The 19,149-nt window shown below is 39.3% G+C and overlaps 1 protein-coding gene across 1 annotated transcript in view; it reads right to left on the reverse strand.

Annotated features, from left to right (window-relative positions):
- The window catches only part of OFD1 (OFD1 centriole and centriolar satellite protein), a 149,203-nt gene that overhangs the window by 44,216 nt on the left and 85,838 nt on the right, over positions 1-19,149 (reverse strand). The window contains exons 19-21 of the mRNA XM_053707579.1: positions 16,895-17,002; positions 14,914-14,982; positions 14,709-14,804 (exon numbers count right to left, since the gene is read on the reverse strand). Coding sequence (XP_053563554.1) covers positions 14,709-14,804; positions 14,914-14,982; positions 16,895-17,002 — 273 coding nt within the window. The remainder of the gene's footprint in view (positions 1-14,708; positions 14,805-14,913; positions 14,983-16,894; positions 17,003-19,149) is intronic.

Here is a 19,149-nt window from a genome sequence, read left to right on the forward strand (position 1 = left end):
TAGTCGCTCTCAAGTAAAACTTAAGTGCGCGAACCACATCCAGATTATGCAGCAAGCGCTCCTTGTCTGAAGAAGGCTTCGGACACAGGGAAGGAACAACAATTTCCTGATTAATATTCTTAGTGGATACAACCTTGGGAAGGAATCCCAACTTAGTACGAAGAACAGCCTTATCAGCATGAAAAATGAGATAAGGAGAATCAAACTGTAAAGCGGAGAGTTTAGATACTCTCCGAACGGAAGAAATAGCCAACAAGAACAAAACTTTCCAAGACAAAAGTTTAATGTCTAGGGAATGCATCGGCTCAAACGGACACCGTTGTAAAACCTTAAGAACAAGATTAAAGCTCCAAGGAGGAGCCATCGCCTTAAACACCGGCCTAATTCTGATTAAGGCCTGACAAAAAGACTGAACGTCCGGAACATCTGCCAAATGTTTGTGTAAAAGGACTGATAAGGCCGAAATTTGACCCTTTAGAGTACTAACAGACAAGCCTTTATCCAGACCTTCATGAAGAAAGGATAATATTCTTGGGATCCTAACCTTACTCCAAGAATATCCTTTAGCTTCACACCAAAAAAGATATTTCCTCCATATCTTATGGTAAATCCTTCTAGTGACTGGCATATGAGCCTAGAACAGTGTCTAAATCACTGACTCTGAAAACCCCCGCTTAGATAGAATCAAGCGTTCAATCTCCAAGCAGTTAGCTTCAGAGAAACAAGATTTGGATGAAGAAAAGGCCCCTGAAGAAGGTCCTTCCTCAGGGAAAGCTTCCATGGAGGTAGAGTTGACATCTCCATTAGATCTGCATACCAGATTCTCCGAGGCCAAGCTGGGGCGATTAGAATCACTGATGCTTGTTCCTGTCTTATGCCGGCAATCACCCGAGACAGGAGGGCAAACGGAGGAAACAGATAAGCCAACTGGAAGTGCCACGGAACTACCAGGGCGTCTATTAGAAAGACCTTAGGGTCCCTTGACCTGGAACCGTACCTTGGAAGCTTTGCATTTTGGCAGGACGCCATGAGATCCAACTCCGGCATCCCCCATCTGCATACCAGTTTGGAGAACACTTCCGGATGGAGTTCCCATTCCCCCGGATGGAAAGTCTGCCTGCTTAGAAAATCAGTTTCCCAGTTGTCTACTCCCGGGATGTGGATGGCTGACAGACAACAACAGTGGTCTTCCGCCCACTGAATGATCCGAGACACCTCCCTAATCGCTAGGGAACTTCGTGTTCCCCACTGATGGTTGATGTACACTACTGATGTTATGTTGTCTGATTGGAATCTGATGAACTGGTTCGAGGCCAAGCTAAAAGCGCATTGTAAATGGCTCTCAACTCCAGAATGTTGATCGGTAGTTTGGACTCCTCCTGAGTCCAAAGACCCTGAGCTTTGAGGGATTTCCAGACTGCCCCCCAGCCCATCAGGCTGGAGTCTGTAGTCCCTATCACCCAAGATGGTCTGCGAAAACAAGTGCTCCGGGACAGTTGCTGCAGAGAAAGCCACCAATGAAGAGAATCCTTTGTCTTCTGATCCAACACTATCTTTGGAGAAAGATCCAGATAATCTCCGTTCCACTGATTGAGCATGCATAACTGTAAAGCTGTCAGATGAAAACGAGCAAATGGCACGATGTCCATGGCTGCCAACATCAGTCCAATTACTTCCATACACTAAGCAACTGAAGAACGAAGTGTCTCCTGAAGGACTCGACAAGCCAATAGGAGCTTGACTGTTCTGGTCTCCATCAGAAATATCTTCATCAGAACAGTCTATAATCGTCCCTAAGAACACAACTCTTGTTGCTGGAACCAGAGAACTCTTTTCCACATTTACCTTGCACCCTTGGGACCAGAGGAAGGAGAGTAACATCTCCGTGTGAGATGCTGTATTTGGAAAGGAGGGAGCCTGAATTAGAACGTCGTCCAGATAGGGGGCCACTGCTATCCCCCTTGACCAGACCACCGCTAGAAGTGCCCCTAGAACCTTCGAGAATATTCTGGGAGCTGTGGCAAGGCCGAAAGGCAAGGCCACAAACTGAAAATGACGATCCAGAAATGCAAATCTCAGAAACTTGTGATGATCCCTGTGGATGGGAACATGTAAGTAAGCGTCCTTCAAATCTATGGTCATCATATGCTGACCCTCTTGGATCAAAGGAAGAATTGTCCGAATGGTTTCCATCTTGAAAGATGGAACCTTTAGGAATTTGTTTAGACATTTTAAGTCTAGAATCGGGGCGGAAGGTTTCCTCTTTTTTGGGAACCACGAACAGGTTTGAATAAAAACCCAGATCCTGTTCCAACTTTGGAACCGGAACAATCACCCCCAGGACCAAGAGGTCTTCAATACACCTCAAGAACGCCTCTCTCTTTATCTGGTCTGCAGATAACCTGGAAAGGTGAAACTTGCCCCTGGGGGGACAACCCTTGAATTCTAACCTGTAGCCCTGAGACACAATTTCCACTGCCCATGGGTCTGGAACGTCCTTTAACCAGACTTGAGCGAACTGAGAGAGTCTGCCCCCACTAGATCCAAGCCTGGATCGGGGGCAAACCCTTCATGCAGGCTTAGAGTCGGTAGCGGGCTTTTTGGCCTCCTTACTCTTACTCCAGGACTGAGTCAGTTTCCAGGCTGACTTGTTATTATCCTGCTTGGACGAAGATGACGAGGACTTTCCTCTAAAGTTGCGAAAAGAATGAAAATTACTTTGACGTCCGTTCGGTTTGCTCATCTTATCCTGTGGCAGAAAAGACCCTTTTCCGCCTGTAACATAAGAAATGATTTCCGCCAAACCCAGTCCAAATAAGGTCTTCCCCTTGTAAGGAAGAGTCATCAGTTTAGCCTTTGATGAAACATCAGCTGACCAAGACTTCAACCATAAAGCCTGTCTGGCCAAAACCAGAAGCCTTAGCTCCCAATCTAAGGACCTGGAGGACCGAATCAGCAATATAGGAATTGGCGAACCTGAGAGCTCTGATTCTGTCCTGAATCTCGTCAAGAGGCGTTTCCTCATGTAGAGAATCTGTTAATGCCTCAAACCAGTATGAGGCAGCACTAATCACCGTAGCAAATACAGACCACTGGTTGCCATTGAAGACCAAGATGTGCATAGATCTTCTTAAGATAAGCCTCCATCTTTTTATCCATAGGATCCTTGAAGGCTCAACTATCCTCAATGGGTATAGTCGAACTCTTGGCTAGAGTGGAAATGGCACCCTCTTCCTTGGGTACCGAAGACCAAATCTCCGTAATGGAAGAATGTACTGGAAACATTTTCTTAAACACCGGAGATGGATTAAAAACCATTCTTGGTTTCTCCCACTCTTGCGCTATGATTTCCTTAGCCCTATCTGGGACCGGAAAAACCTCCGAAGAGGAAGGAACATCAAAGAAACTATTAAGTTTATTGGACTTCTTAGGCGTTACTACTGCCTGAGAATCAGAATTGTCCAAAGTAGCTAAAACCTCCTTTAGTAACACCTGGAGGTGTTCTAGCTTAAACCTGAAGGAAGAACCTTCACTATCAGAGAAGGGCATTATACTGTCTGAATCTCAAATCTCACCCTCTGAGCGAGAATTCTCCTCATCCTCCATTCTTAAAGAAACCTGAGGGTCAGCGTTAGAAACAGAAACCCTAGTCTCTGAAACCTTAGATTTCCTCTTGCGCTTCCCTGAAAATCTGGGAAACTCGGCTAAGGCTGAAGATATCGCTGAGGATACCTGTGCAGCAATCTTCGCCTTTAAAAATGCTCCGCTGGGAGTTAAAGAGCAACCGCAGGACACAGTGTTAGCTGCCATAGAGGCTTGGGGCGAAATAGGAGAAGATCCTGGCATTACCTGGACAACATCCTCCTGAGAGACATAAGGCTCAACATTGAAAAACTTGTCTTTACCCTGCAATGTCTGTTTAACACAGGAAGAACAGAACTGCATAGGAGCTGCAATTTATGCGTCTAAACACAATAAACAGGGATTGAAATGAGTGGAATTCATATCAGACATAACTGGTATTATCCTCTATTCAAACTCTCTAGCGTTAAATATACAACAAGAATTAAACAATAAAAAAATAACGCCTAGATTTATAGTTCTGCGGTAGCCGTCAAAACCAGCGTTAAGGGCTCCTAACGCTGCTTTTTACCGCCCGCTGGTATTTAGAGTCAGTCAGGAAAGGGTCTAACGTTCACTTTCCAGCCGCGACTTTTCCATACCGCAGATCCCCTTACGCCAATTGCGTATCCTATCTTTTCAATGGGATCTTCCTAACGCTGGTATTTAGAACTCTAACGGCAAAACTCCAGCCGCAGAAAAAAGTCAGGAGTTAAGAGCTTTATGGGCTAACGCCAGTTTATAAAGCTCTTAACTACTGTGCTATAAAGTACACTAACACCCATAAACTACCTATGTACCCCTAAACTGAGGCCCCCCCACATCGCCGCCACTGTAATAACATTTTTTAACCCCTAATCTGCTGACCGGACACCGCTGCCACCTACATTATCCCTATGTACCCCTAATCTGCTGCCCTTAACACCGCCGACACCTACATAATATTTATTAACCCCTAATCTGCCCTCACTAACATCGGCGACACCTAACTTCAAGTATTAACCCCTAATCTGCCGACCAGACCTCACCGTTACTATAATAAATGTATTAACCCCTAAAGCTAAGTCTAACCCTAACCCTAACACCCCCCTAAGTTAAATATGATTTAAATCTAACGAAATAAATTATTTCTTATTAAATAAATTAATTCTATTTAAAGCTAAATACTTACCTGTAAAATAAACCCTAATATAGCTACAATATAACAAATAATTATATTGTAGCTATTTTAGGATTTATATTTATTTTACAGGCAACTTTGTATTTATTTTAACTAGGTACAATAGCTATTAAATAGTTATTAACTATTTAATAGCTACCTAGTTAAAATAATTACAAAATTACCTGTAAAATAAATCCTAACCTAAGTTACAATTAAACCTAACACTATACTATCAATAAATTAATTAATTAAATAAACTACCTGCAATTACCTACAATTAAATCAACTAAACTAAATTACAAAAAAAACAAAACACTAAATTACAAAAAATAAAAAAAGATTACAAGAATTTAAAACTAATTACACCTACTCTAAGCCCCCTAAAAAAATAACAAAGCCCCCCAAAATAAAAAAATGCCCTACCCTAATCTAAAATAAAAAGTTAACAGCTCTATTACCTTACCAGCCCTTAAAAGGGCCTTTTGCGGGGCATGCCCCAAAGAAATCAGCTCTTTTGCCTGAAAAAACCCCATACAATACCCCCCCAACATTACAACCCACCACCCACATACCCCTAATCTAACCCATCCAAACCCCCCTTAAAAAACCTAACACTAAGCCCCTGAAGATCTCCCTACCTTGTATTTACCCAGCCGGGTATCACCGATCCGTCCAGAAGAGGGTCTGAAATCTTCATCCAATCCGGCAAGAAGAGGTCCTCCAGAGGGTCCAAAGTCTTCATCCAGGCGACATCTTCTATCTTCTTCCATCCGGAGCGGAGCGGGTCCATCTTGAAGCAGCCGACGCGGAGCCATCCTTCCTCACCGACGGACTAACAACGAATGAAGGTTCCTTTAAATGACGTCATCCAAGATGGCGTCCCTCGAATTCCGATTGGCTGATAGGATTCTATCAGCCAATCGGAATTAAGGTAGGAAAAATCTGATTGGCTGATTGAATCAGCCAATCAGATTCAAGTTCAATCCGATTGGCTGATTCAATCAGCCAATCAGATTTTTCCTACCTTAATTCCGATTGGCTGATAGAATCCTATCAGCCAATTGGAATTCGAGGGACGCCATCTTGGATGACGTCATTTAAAGGAACCTTCATTCGTCGTTAGTCCGTCGGTGAGGGAGGATGGCTCCGCGTCGGCTGCTTCAAGATGGACCCGCTCCGCTCCGGATGGAAGAAGATAGAAGATGCCGCCTGGATGAAGACTTTGGACCCTCTGGAGGACCTTTTCTTGCCAGATAGGATGAAGACTTCGGACCCTCTGGAGGACCTCTTCTTGCCAGATTGGATGAAGACTTCGGACCCTCTTCTGGACGGATCGGTGATACCCGGCTGGGTGAATACAAGGTAGGGAGATCTTCAGGGGCTTAGTGTTAGGTTTTTTTAAGGGGGGTTTGGATGGGTTAGATTAGGGGTATGTGGGTGGTGGGTTGTAATGTTGGGGGGGATATTGTATGATTTTTTACAGGCAAAAGAGCTGATTTCTTTGGGGCATGCCCCGCAAAAGGCCCTTTTAAGGGCTGGTAAGGTAATAGAGCTGTTAACTTTTTATTTTAGATTAGGGTAGGGCATTTTTTTATTTTTGGGGGCTTTGTTATTTTTTAGGGGGCTTAGAGTAGGTGTAATTAGTTTTAAATTTTTGTAATCTTTTTTTATTTTTTGTAATTTAGTGGTTTTTTTTTTGTAATTTAGTTTAGTTGATTTAATTGTATGTAATTGTAGTTAATTGATTTAATTTATTTATTGATAGTGTAGTGTTAGGTTTAATTGTAACTTAGATTATGATTTATTTTACAGGTAATTTTGTAATTATTTTTACTAGGTAGCTATTAAATAGTTAATAACTATTTAATAGCTATTGTACCTAGTTAAAATAAATACAAAGTTGCCTGTAAAATAAATATAAATCCTAAAATAGCTACAATATAATTCTTCGTTATATTTTTAGCTATATTAGGGTTTATTTTACAGGTAAGTATTTAGCTTTAAATAGGATTAATTTATTTAATAAGAAATAATTTATTTCGTTAGATTTAAATTATATTTAATTTAGGGGGGTGTTAGGGTTAGACTTAGCTTTAGGGGTTAATACATTTATTATAGTAGCGGTGAGGTCCGGTCAGCAGATTAGGGGTTAATACTTGAAGTTAGGTGTCGGCGATGTTAGTGAGGGCAGATTAGGGGTTAATAAAATTTATTATAGGGTTTGCGAGGCGGGAGTGAGGCGGTTTAGGGGTTAATACATTTATTAGAGTAGCGGCGAGGTCTGGTCGGCAGAATAGGGGTTAATAAGTGTAGGTAAGGTAGCAGCGACATTGGGGGTCAGATTAGGGGTTAATAAATATAATGTAGGTGTTAGCGACGTTGGGGGCAGCAGATTAGGGGTTCATAGGGATAACGTAGGTTGCGGCGGTGTACGGAGCGGCAGATTAGGGGTTAATAAAATGCAGGGGTCAGCGATAGCGGGGGCGGCAGATTAGGGGTTAATAAGTGTAAGGTTAGGGGTGTTTAGACTCAGGGTACATGTTAGGGTGTTAGGTGCAGACTTAGAAACTGTTTCCCCATAGGAAACAATGGGGCTGCGTTAGGAGCTGAATGCTGCTTTTTTGCAGGTGTTAGGCTTTTTTCAGCTCAAACTGCCCCATTGTTTCCTATGGGGGAATCGTGCACGAGCACGTTTTTCAAGCTGGCCGCTACCGTAAGCAACGCTGGTAATGAGAGTTGAAGTGGCGGTAAATTATGCTCTACGCTCCCTTTTTGGAGCTTAACGCAGCCCGCAGAGAACTCTAAATACCAGCGTTATTTAAAAGGTGCGGGGAAAAAAAACACGCGTAGCTAACGCACTCCTTTAGCCGCAAATCTCTAAATCTAGGTGTAAGAGTTTAATAAACACTTTTAATAAAATGACCTCAGAAAAAAACCTTCCAACGCACCTCAGTATACCGAGGTGCTCTTACCACCACTTGAAGCAGATCAACCCTGCAACGTATCACTTGCGCTCCTAAAGCGCTCCTCACTACGCAGCAAGAAATTCACACAGAGCCGTAATGCGTAGGCCCAATGACATCACCGACGTCTGAAGGCACGAAAACACTCTTGTGGTCTGAACAAGGAGGTGGGCGTGGTCAAAACCCGCCCGCAAACTGAAGCAAAAAACAAACCGTTTAACTAATAATAAACAGTGCAGCTAAAAACACAAATAAAAATAATTAGCATTGAGACTCTTCAGTCTCACGTCTCTATAACCTGTGCCTGCAAGCATGTCTAGTAATAACACCCATCCCATGATTATCTGTCCCTTACATTAAATAAAACATGTATTCTAAAGTGCCCCTCTCCCCATAGGAAGGAAAACAGCACTTACCTGCTATGCTGTCTGACATGACGACAGCTCCTAATATGAGAGGACACATTCTCCTCACAGCGACTAGGATAACATTGATAGCCAAGTAACAAACTTAGATATCTAAAATCAGAACAGCTTAGGTAAAGAAACGGAGCAAGCACCACTTTGCAAGTTCTCCACCGCTTTAAAACCACCACAGCTTGACTGCAAAGACTAACGTGGGATGGGTTATACCCTGTAGCTTGATTGAAGACTCAATCTTCTTTGAAAATATAATTTTAATTACACACAAAAAATTCACCGCCTCCATGCACATAGAGGCAAAGAGAATGACTGGGGTTTATGGGTAGAGAAGTGATACTTAACAGTTTTTACTGTGGTGCTCTTTGCCTTCTCCTGCTGGAGAGGAGTGGTATTCCCAACAGTAATTAAGATGAACCCGTGGACTCACCACATCTTTAGAAGAAATAGCAACCAAATTGTCGAGTTGTACAGCAACAGCAGTCTACACCATGAATAAACATGCTATACTTTTTCCTTAAAGAATAGTATTAATATTGGCAGTGGTATTTAAAAACAATAGAAGGACACAATATAAGGCAAACTAGGCCGTTCTTGTGTGCCCAGGGTAGCTGTTGCACATTCTGAAGTCTTCAATGCCAGAAGGTATTAGGGACTTTGCACTAACACCCAAAATTCCTTTTTGATATATTCTATGTGATGGAAGCTTCTTTAAAAATAGGTAAAGCCATAGAGACATCCAGATGTAAGAAGATTCTTATGTTATGATTAAGCCCTGGATAGCTTCATAGCTGCAGTATAGCTTGCCAGAGCTTAATATGTGGTCGTTAGATAGGGTTCCAAAGGCCAGTAAATTAAACTATGCCATAAAGAAGAGATGGCCAAACGGCAGCCCATGGGCTACATGCATTCTCTGCACTAGTTTTTTTAGCCCCTGGGAAAAACAGAACTAAAAATAGTTTTTGTGGCCCCAAAGAAAAAGTGGAGCTAAACGTGTGAGCTTTGGGGAGACCACAATTCAGAAGAACTCTCTGTAATGAAAATCATCATACAGAGGGTACCCTACACACCCTTACCTAAATCTAGCCGTGTGCCACTGGACATTTTTAGGAAACATTATTTCTTTGTTTAATAACCATACATTTATATGGGGACCTTAAGGCTTCTAAAAGTTGGCCATCACTGCCATAGAGCTAGAGCAAAACTCTACAACTTTCTCCAAAGGCAGTAGGATGAGCACAGGAAAGGGTGCAGCCAACTGAACACTTTTTATAGTTTCTGCCTTCTCTAAGTGGATGTCTAACTAATGTCCCAGATGTGACAGCACATGAACCAGAATTCTGTACTTTTCTGACCCATGCGACACAAGGGCCATAAGGTAAGCTTCGGACAAAACAAAATTAGAACAATTGTTCTATGATAAATGCATTTAAGAAGTTGCCTGAAGGTTTGGATGATAAATTATACTATATTGTCACTGTAAATCTATATTATTGGACAGATTTAATTACCATTTAAACAAAACATCCAGCAATTTCATAAATAAAACATCCAGTAATTCCATAAATATTTATGTCCACGGTGAAGTAAATTATTTCAAAGATTACATCACTGACCACAACATTACAAAGAACCTTAAAGAGACAGTCAAGTCCAAAAAAAACTTTCATGATTCAGATAGGCCATGTTATTTTAAACAACTTTCCAATTTACTTTTATCACCAATTTTGCTTTGTTCTCTTGGTATTCTTAGTTGAAAGCTAAACCTAGGAGGTTCATATGCTAATTTCTTAGACCTTGAAGGCGGTCTCTAATCTGAATGCATTTGACCACTAGAGGGTGTTAGTTTATGTATTTCATATAGATAACATTGAGCTCATGCATGTGAATTTAACGAGGAGTGAGCACTGATTGGCTAAAATGCAAGTCTGTCAAAAGAACTGAAATAAGGGGGCAGTTTGTAGAGGCTTAGATACAAGGTAATTATAACTGTGTTGGTTATGCAAAACTGGGGAATGGGCAATTAAAGGGATTCTGAACACATTTTTTTTCTTTCATGATTCAGAGTAGAGCATGCAATTTTAAGAAACTTTCTAATTTACTCCTGTTATAAATTTTTGTTCTCTTGGTATCTTTATTTGAAAAAGCAGGAATGTAAGCTAACTAGCCAGCCCATCTTTGGTTCAGCACCTGGATACAGCTTTCTGATTGGTGGCTAAATGTACCTAGCAATCAGCAAGTGCTATCCAGGGTTCTGAACCAAAAATGGGCTGGCTCCTATGCTTACATTCCTGCTTTATCAAATAAAATACCAACAGAACAGTTGTTTGTTAACGATCACATGATATGTTTTATTTTACATTTCTGGTATGTTAATGTTTTTTAGTTTCTAATACTGTGATTTCTAAAGCTTTTCAATAAAAAGAACTTGGAATAAATACCAACAGAACGAAGAAAAATTGATAATAGGAGTAAATTAGAAAGTTGCTTAAAATTGCATGCTCTATCTGAAACATGAAAGAAAAATAAATTGTCTTCAGTATCCCTTTAAGGGATTATGTATCTTTTAAAACATTAAACATTCTGGTGTTGACTGTCCCTTTAAGAGGAACCTAAACACTTATATAAAAGTTTTGAGTAGTGAAGGGGTTACTAGAACAGAAAGTGCAAGCTGAAGATCATAGTTTGCACGAAGCGTCCACTCAACATCATTAAGTATATACACCTAGATTACGAGTTTTGCGTTCGAGTTTTAAAGCTGAAAAAATTGCCATTTCAGCGTTAAAACAGCAATGCAGCCATTACGAGTCTCGTCGGTATAGCTGTACTGCAAGCCTTTTAGCATGTAACGTAATGTCAGTCCCGCACTCAAAAAAATGAAGTTTTTGAATGGGATTTCCATAGCGCTGCCATTACAAGTTTTGCGGTGAGGCTAAAAAGCTTGCGTTACAGCCTATACCGACACGATCCGTTTCGCAATCTGAGACCAGTAGTTATGAGTTTTACGCAACAAAACTGTTACACAAAACTCATAATTAAAGTGTTACAAAGTACACTAAACACCCATAAACTACCTATTAACCCATAAACCGACTCCCTCTTGCATCGCAAATACAATATTAAACTTATTAACCCCTAATCTGCCGTTTCCGACATCGCCGCCACTAATAAAATTTATTAACCCGTATTCCGCTGCTCCCCGACATTGTCACCACTATACTAAAGTTATTAACCCCTATTCCCCCACACCCCAACATCGCCAACACTATAATAAAGATATTAACCCCTATTCCACCTCTCCCTGACATCGCCGCCACTAAATAAAGTTATAAACCCCTAAACCGACAGCCCCCCACATCGCAAAAAAATAAATTAAACTATTAACCCCTAAACCTAACAACCCCCTAACTTTAAATTAAAATTACAAGATCCCTATCTTAAAATAAATAAAAACTTAAAAAAAATAAAGTTTAAACTATAAATTAAACTAACATTACTATTATAATAAAATTAAAATAACTATCAATTAAATAAATTAAAATTACTCATTAAAAAAAAACTAACACCACAAAAAATTAAATCTACAGTTACAAAAAATTAAAAATACTAAAATTACAAAAAATACTAAATTACGAAAAATAACAAACGAAAGTATCCAAAACAAAAACAATTACACCTAATCTAATAGCCTTATCAAAATAAAAAAAACTAGCCTACAATAAACTACCAATAGCCCTTAAAAGGGCCTTTTGTAGGGCATTGCCCTAAAGAAATCAGCTCTTTTCCATGAAAAAAATTCAAAGACCCCCCAACAGTAAAACCCCCCCCCAGCATTCAGCTCTTTTTCTTGCCCTTAAAAGTTCATTCAGCTCTTTTTCTTGCCCTTAAAAGTTCATTCAGCTCTTTTTCTTGCCCTTAAAAGTTCATTCAGCTCTTTTAAGACAAGCCCAAACCCTAATCTAAAAAAAAAAAAAACACCCCAAAAAAGTTTAAAATAACCTAACACTAACCCCCGACGATCCACTTACAGTTTTTGAAGTTCAGACATCCATCTTCATCCAGGCGGCAAGAAGTCTTCATCCAGGGGGCGAGGTCTTCATCCATCCAGGTGGCGTCTTCTATCTTTATCCAGACGGCATCTTCTATCTTCATCCTGGCGGCACAGAGCGGCTCCATCCTGAAGACATCCAACGCGGAGCATCCTCTTCATACAGTCGCCGCTGTATACTGAATCTTCAATGCAAGGGAGCCTTTTCAAAATGGCGTCCCTTGCATTCCTATTGGCTGATTTGATTTTTGAAATTCAAATCAGTTAATAGGATGAGAGCTACTGAAATTCTATTGGCTAATTTGAATAGCCAATAGAATTTCAGTAGCTCTCATCCTATTGGCTGATTTGAACAGCCATTAGGATTTCAATAGCTCTAATCCTATTTATTGGCTGATTTGGATTTCAAAAATCAAAATCAGCCAATAGGAATGCAAGGGACGCCATTTTGAAAAGGCTCCCTTGCATTGAAGATTCAGTATACAACGGCGACCTTAAGAAGAGGATGCTCTGCGCCGGATGTCTTCAGGATAGAGCCACTATGCGCCGCCGGGATGAAGATAGAAGATGCTGCCTGGCTGAAGATATTAGATAGAAGATGCCGCCTGGATGAAGATAGAAGATGCCGCCTGGATGGATGTAGATCTTGCCGCCTGAATGAGGATAGATGTCCGGACTTCAAAAACTGTAAGTGGATCGTCGGGGGTTAGTGTTAGGTTTTTTTAAACTTTTTTGGGGTGTTTTTTTTTTTAGATTAGGGTTTGGGCTTGTCTTTAAAGAGCTGAATGCCCTTTTTAGGGCAATGCCCATACAAATGCCCTTTTCAGGGCAATGGGTAGCTTAGTTTTTTTTTAGAGTTAGATTTTTTGTTTGGGGGAGTTGGTTGGGTGGTGGGTTTTACTGTTGGGGAGGGGTCTTTGTATTTTTTTTTTTCAGGGAAAAGAGCAATGCCCTACAAAAGGCCCTTTTAAGGGCTATTGGTAGTTTATTGTAGACTAGGGGTTTTTTTATTTGGGGAAGGGGGCTTTTTTATTTTGATCGGGCTATTAGATTAGGTGTAATTGTTTTTATTTTGGATAATTTCGTTTGTTATTATTCGTAATTAATAATTTTTTTATTTTTTGTAACTGTAAATTTAATTTTTTTAGTAGTGTTAGGTTTTTTTAATGAGTAATTTAATTGATAGTTATTTTAATTTTAGTATAATAGTAATGTTGGTTTAATTTATAGTTTAAACTATTTATTTTAAGATAGGGATCTTGTAATTTTAATTTAAGGATAGGGGGTGTTAGGTTTAGGGGTTAATAGTTTTATTTAGTTTTTTGCGATGTGGGGGGCTGTCGGTTTAGGGGTTAATAACTTTATTTAGTGGCAGCGATGTCGGGGAGCAGCGCAATAGGGGTTAATATCTTTATTATAGTGTGGGCAATGTTGGGGTGCGGGGGAATAGGGGTTTAGTATAGTGGCAGCGATATCGGGGGAGGCAGATTAGGGGTTAATAGATTTATTTTGGTGGCAGCGATGTCGGCAGATTAGAGGTTAATAAGTTTATGTAGGTGTCGGCGATGTTGGGGGCAGCAGATTAGGGGTATCAATGGCGTTGCGTTACAGAGCTTTTTTATTCTGCGATCGCAGGTGTTAGGTTTTTTTCTAACACTTTCTTCCCATTGATGTCTATGGGGAAAGCGTGCACGAGCACGTCAAAGCAGTGCTTGGATTTTGTGCGGTATGGAGCTCATCACAACCATATCGCACGCACAAGGTGACTTTTGTAATGGCAGCGTTATGGAGGGTGAAATAACGCAACTTTTGTTGTGTTCGTTTCACACCCTCTATAGCGCAAAACTTGTAATCTAGGTGATACTCATTTAGTTTTAACTTGCATCCAATTTGCATTGGAATAATGTTGACATGATTTAAAGTGCACCACGATTCCTGGCTCAATAATGTTTGTGCACAAAACATAAAGTGTGACAAGAGTAGCAGTTGAAAAGGTGGAAGTTCCAGTAAGAGAATGTTTTTTTTACAATGTTGGTACATCATGACAATGTAAAGCACCTTAGGTTAGTGTCTGATGATTAAATAATTTATCAACAAACTCTGGAAGGCAGAACAACAAAGATTCAGAAATCTGCTGGTTAAAATTGTGCATTTAGGCAAATTCAGAGCAGTTCAGGGATACACCACTTGAAAAGCTTGGTTGAATCCAAATTACTGCTCTCATTTGAAGTGGACAGTTAGGGACAGACGTAAAAGAGTTTGTGATCTGATCTAAGCAATTACAGTGTAAAATGTGACGCTCTGGTTAACCTCAATCCAGCCCCTGTAGAATGCAGAACTACACCTATATTCAGAGGTTTTTCACAAAAGTAGGCAAAACAAACAATGAATATTGCAATATTTTCCTTAATTATACATTTTACAGAGTTAGGAAGTATCGATTTTAACATCCTTTTAGGATCTTTAAAGCAATTGGTATGAAATTTTGAACTTACATGAGCCAGGATATGAAGCGACTGCAACATCTCTAGGGACCAAATTCTCAGAGGAATGAGACAGGTCACTATCAAGCTGTTCTGGGATGTCCTGGTCTGAAGAAAAAAAAAAAGGATGGATTAATCTATAGAACATTCAATAAAGAGCACTGTCTCGGACACATTAGGATCAGATACATCCATCATAGGAATAATAAAGCCTTGCCTTTTGCATTTAATGGGTGCCCAGAATGAGCCGGGCCAATCTCATGGTGTTCTGCTTTCTTCTCCTCGTCTGAAGAGAACAAAGGAAAGACAGACATGTAAATAATTAGTTCACAGCACAAAATCACAGTCACATACTAGGTATATGTGAATTACAATAACACTTTGTCCATAAACATAAAAATCCTCACATGGAATTATTATAACTTTGAAGTAACGTATAATTTCCCATGAATATTTATGGGCCTTTAAGTTTGCATGATCATGCTTTCTCTCAAATACTAAAATTATGCACAAAAAAAATACTAAAATGATGTGGCAAATAGAAAATAAACCAGCAACCCGTAACAAAAAGCAGCGATTCATTTGGGAATTTTCATGTTAGTCTGTGAATAAGCACAACTTTCCATCCACATTTCTAGTGACAACAAAAATACAAATCACTGTATGGCTATATGGGTTCTTAAAAATGTGCTGCTTAGGACAATGCGATACAGCATATTATTTATTTAGTCTCAAGCTAAATAAGGGGCAGTGAAGAAAATATGGTCCCTGTAACAAACTGGCTGTTATGATTTTGGTGGTCTTGCTGCTAGAAGACAAACCCATTAAATGAGGAGAGGTAGTGCAGCTAGGACAACCTTTCTGTTGCATTGAGTAGATAAAATAATATGTTATACTGAAGTGTCGGGTTGCCATGTAGTGAGTGTTAATGACGGATATCAAGTATAATGCACACCACTGGGGCTTGATAAAAAATACGCTATTCCTGTAGCGCTTGTACCAAATGATAAGATTTAGGTGTCATTAAGGGAATGCTATATTACAAGTATGGCACATCAGGACAAGGTAGAGTACATTAGGGATATGATTCATTGCAGTATCATTGGCTATTGGTTTTATTTAGTATTAATAGAAGTGATTCACTACCTAAAGGAATAAATGTGCCGTTCTGTAAGGCAATGTTTTTATTTCAGTGATTCAACTATATTCAGTCCATTATTTTATAACAGAGGTTGACTGTTGATCTAAACAACAATAGGAGAAATGAAAATTATATATTGGTGTACTTTTACTTTTGTAAAGAACAAAATAATTAACTTCTGCTGAATTCAGAAAAAGAAACGAACACTCTACTTTCCCCTATACAGAATGGCATAATTTAATAAAACCATCAAATTCCAGGAAGGATCTATATAATAAAAACATGTTATGTAAGAGATCACCCTACCGGATTAAATACTTTCAAAGGTGAAAAAGTGCAAAAGCTTTACAGTTAACACCGTATAAAAATAACCAAGATCAATGTAAAACTCACCCATGACCTTTACTCACATCATCTCTATTCCCCCAACAAGAACATTTCCATTAAAGGGACACTGTACCCAAAATTTTTCTTTCGTGATTTAGATTGAGCATGAAATTTTAAGCAACTTTCTAATTTACTCCTATTATCAAATTTTCTTCATTCTCTTGGTATCTTTATTTGAAATGCAAGAATGTAAGTTTAGATGCCGGCCCATTTTTGGTGCCCATTTTTGGTGAACAACCTGGGTTGTCCTTGCTGATTGGTGAATAAATTAATCCACCAATAAAAAAGTGCTGTCCAGAGTACTGAAACCAAAAAAAAGCTTAGATGCCTTCTTTTTCAAACAATGATAGCAAGAGAACAAAGAAAAATTGATAATAGGAGTAAACTAGAAAGTTGCTTAAAATTGCATGCTCTTTCTGAATTACAAAAGAAAAAAAATGAGTTCAGTGTCCCTTTAAGTAGTTATTATTCCCTTATTTGCCCTAGGTGTAATTTCACTCGGCCACTATCCTAATAAAGGACTGAGCAGAAATGATGGATTAATATATAGCTACCAATACTAATAATGTCATAAATGAATCATATGATTCGTGATGTCATTCTGCATCCGTTAGCAGCTTTTTGGGCATTTTCCCTTTTTTAAGAGTTTTTGTGTAAATGCTGAACGTACGTGAGCCTGGATCTGCAACTGGGGCATCTTTTTTGCCATTACTGTCAATGACTGAATTCTCTGAAAGATGAGACATGCCACTCTCAATCTCCTCTGGGGTGTCCTGGTCTATAGAAAGAAAGAGCAACATGTTTATTCAAATGATGCCATTTCTGTACATTTCAGTATGGGAGTTTTTCATGTTTGTTCATTTTCAGCTGCATTTTAAAGGCAAATATACAAATTACTGTGATATGGAAAATGACATGGAAAATGCACTGCTGTCACACTGTCACAACCTAACAGCAACAGTTTTTTTTATTGATTTATTTTCTTAACAGCTCATATTTGGTTAATAGTCAACTTGGAATCAACATGAAAGTGCATTCTGAAGTCATAATAAAATGTGATTTTCATATAAGAAAGAAGCTGACAGACAATTTACACAGTCCAGCGGTGGTTAAAATTTGCCTCCATCACACTGATTTCATGATGGTGAGAGTCCATTAGACATCACATGTGGGATTACACCTCTACATAACAGAGTTTTAATCCCTCCACCTCACCTAGAATACCTCAGTTGTACACATGGCCAAGCAGATGGAAGGAAACTAAAAAAAAAAAAACAGGAAAAAACAAAGGGGAGCAAATGAAGTGCAAGATCAGATTTGCCGCCAACTGTATAGAAAGAATGGTGGGGTTTGTGGATTTACCGTCATGAAAGAAATTAATTTATCAGGAAAGTATGAATTTTGTTTTTTTTAATAAGATGTGAGAGCCGACAAGACATTACATTTACAAAAAGAATTTTGTAAAAGTATGTAATGAAGACCATGTTGCTGCCTTGCATATCTGGTCTATGATAGCCTCATTACGGAAGGCCCAAGAAGTGGCTGCTCTAGTGAAATGAGCAGTAATGCGTTTAGGGAAAGTCTACCCTGCAAGCAGGTATGGCTTATGAATCAAAGTCTTAAAGGGACAGTCTACACCAGAATTTTTATTGTTTAAAAAGATGGATAATTCCTTTATTACCCATTCCCCAGTTTTGCATAACCAACACAGTTATATCAATATACTGTATGTACTTCTGTGATTACCTTGTGTCTAAGCCTTTGCAGACTGCCCCTTTATCTTAGTGCTTTTGACAGACATGCAGTTTAGCCAATCAGTGCAGACTACTAAATAACTCCACGGGAGTAAGCACAATGTTATCCATATGACACACATGGACTAGCACTGTCCAACTGTGAAAAACTTTCAAAATGCTCTGAGCTAAGAAGTGGTTTTAAACGGTTTAGAAATCAGTTTGAGCCTAACTAGGTTTAGCTTTTCAAAAATACCACCAAGGGAACAAAGCAAATTTAATGATAAAAGTAAATTGGAAAGTTGTTTAAAATCGCATGCCCTATCTTAATCATGAAAGTTTAATTTTGACTAAACTGTCCCTTTAAGCCAAGTAGCTAAGCTAACTGCCGTAGCTTTATGACCTTTGCAAAGTCCAGAAAAATGAATGAACAAAAACGAAAGTCTAAAATCAACAAAACAGGTTAAAAAGAAGTCGCTCTTTGGAGCTGGACATAAAAAGGGAGCCACAATTTCTTGATAGTAGATACTCCATAGAAAGTAAAGAATACCTTAGAAAGTAAAGAATAGCTGGTTGCGAAGAACAGCCTTATCCTGATGGAAAAACAGAAGATGAAGATTGCAAAATTGTGGACACTTTATTGATGTAAGCCACTGTGATTTGGAAAACACCAACTCTAAAGATCTTTGAAGATTGCTAGTTCAAGAATGTTTACAGGTAAGATTACCTCCCAAGGAGACAAAACTACTAGCACTATCTGAGATCCCTGTACTGCATACCAACCTGTCAGGCTGGCACCTGTGGTGATCACTACCCACACTGGCAGACGAGGCCTCTGGAAAAGGGTCTGGATGCCAATATGTTAAAGACTGCCTGGTCTTGATGTTAAACAGGATCTTTTGAGACAGATCCTCATAATCTCTGTTCCACTGCTGTAAAATATAAACAAATCTAGCAAATGGGACTGCATCTGGAGCAGTAACCATTAGGACCTCAACTTCCATGCATTGAGCAACAGAAAGAAGACGATTGAGCTGAAGCTGAGAACAGACCATAGAAAGGAGAATCGGGTCTGAGGAGTTAAAGTGACATTATACACTAGATTTTTCTTTGCATAAATGTTTTGTAGATGATCCATTTATATAGCCTATACAGTTTTGTTTTTTTAAATATAGTTTTGCTTATTTTTAAA

This window comes from Bombina bombina, chromosome 3 (genome assembly GCF_027579735.1).
Source record: "Bombina bombina isolate aBomBom1 chromosome 3, aBomBom1.pri, whole genome shotgun sequence".
Classification (NCBI taxonomy): Eukaryota; Metazoa; Chordata; class Amphibia; order Anura; family Bombinatoridae; genus Bombina; species Bombina bombina.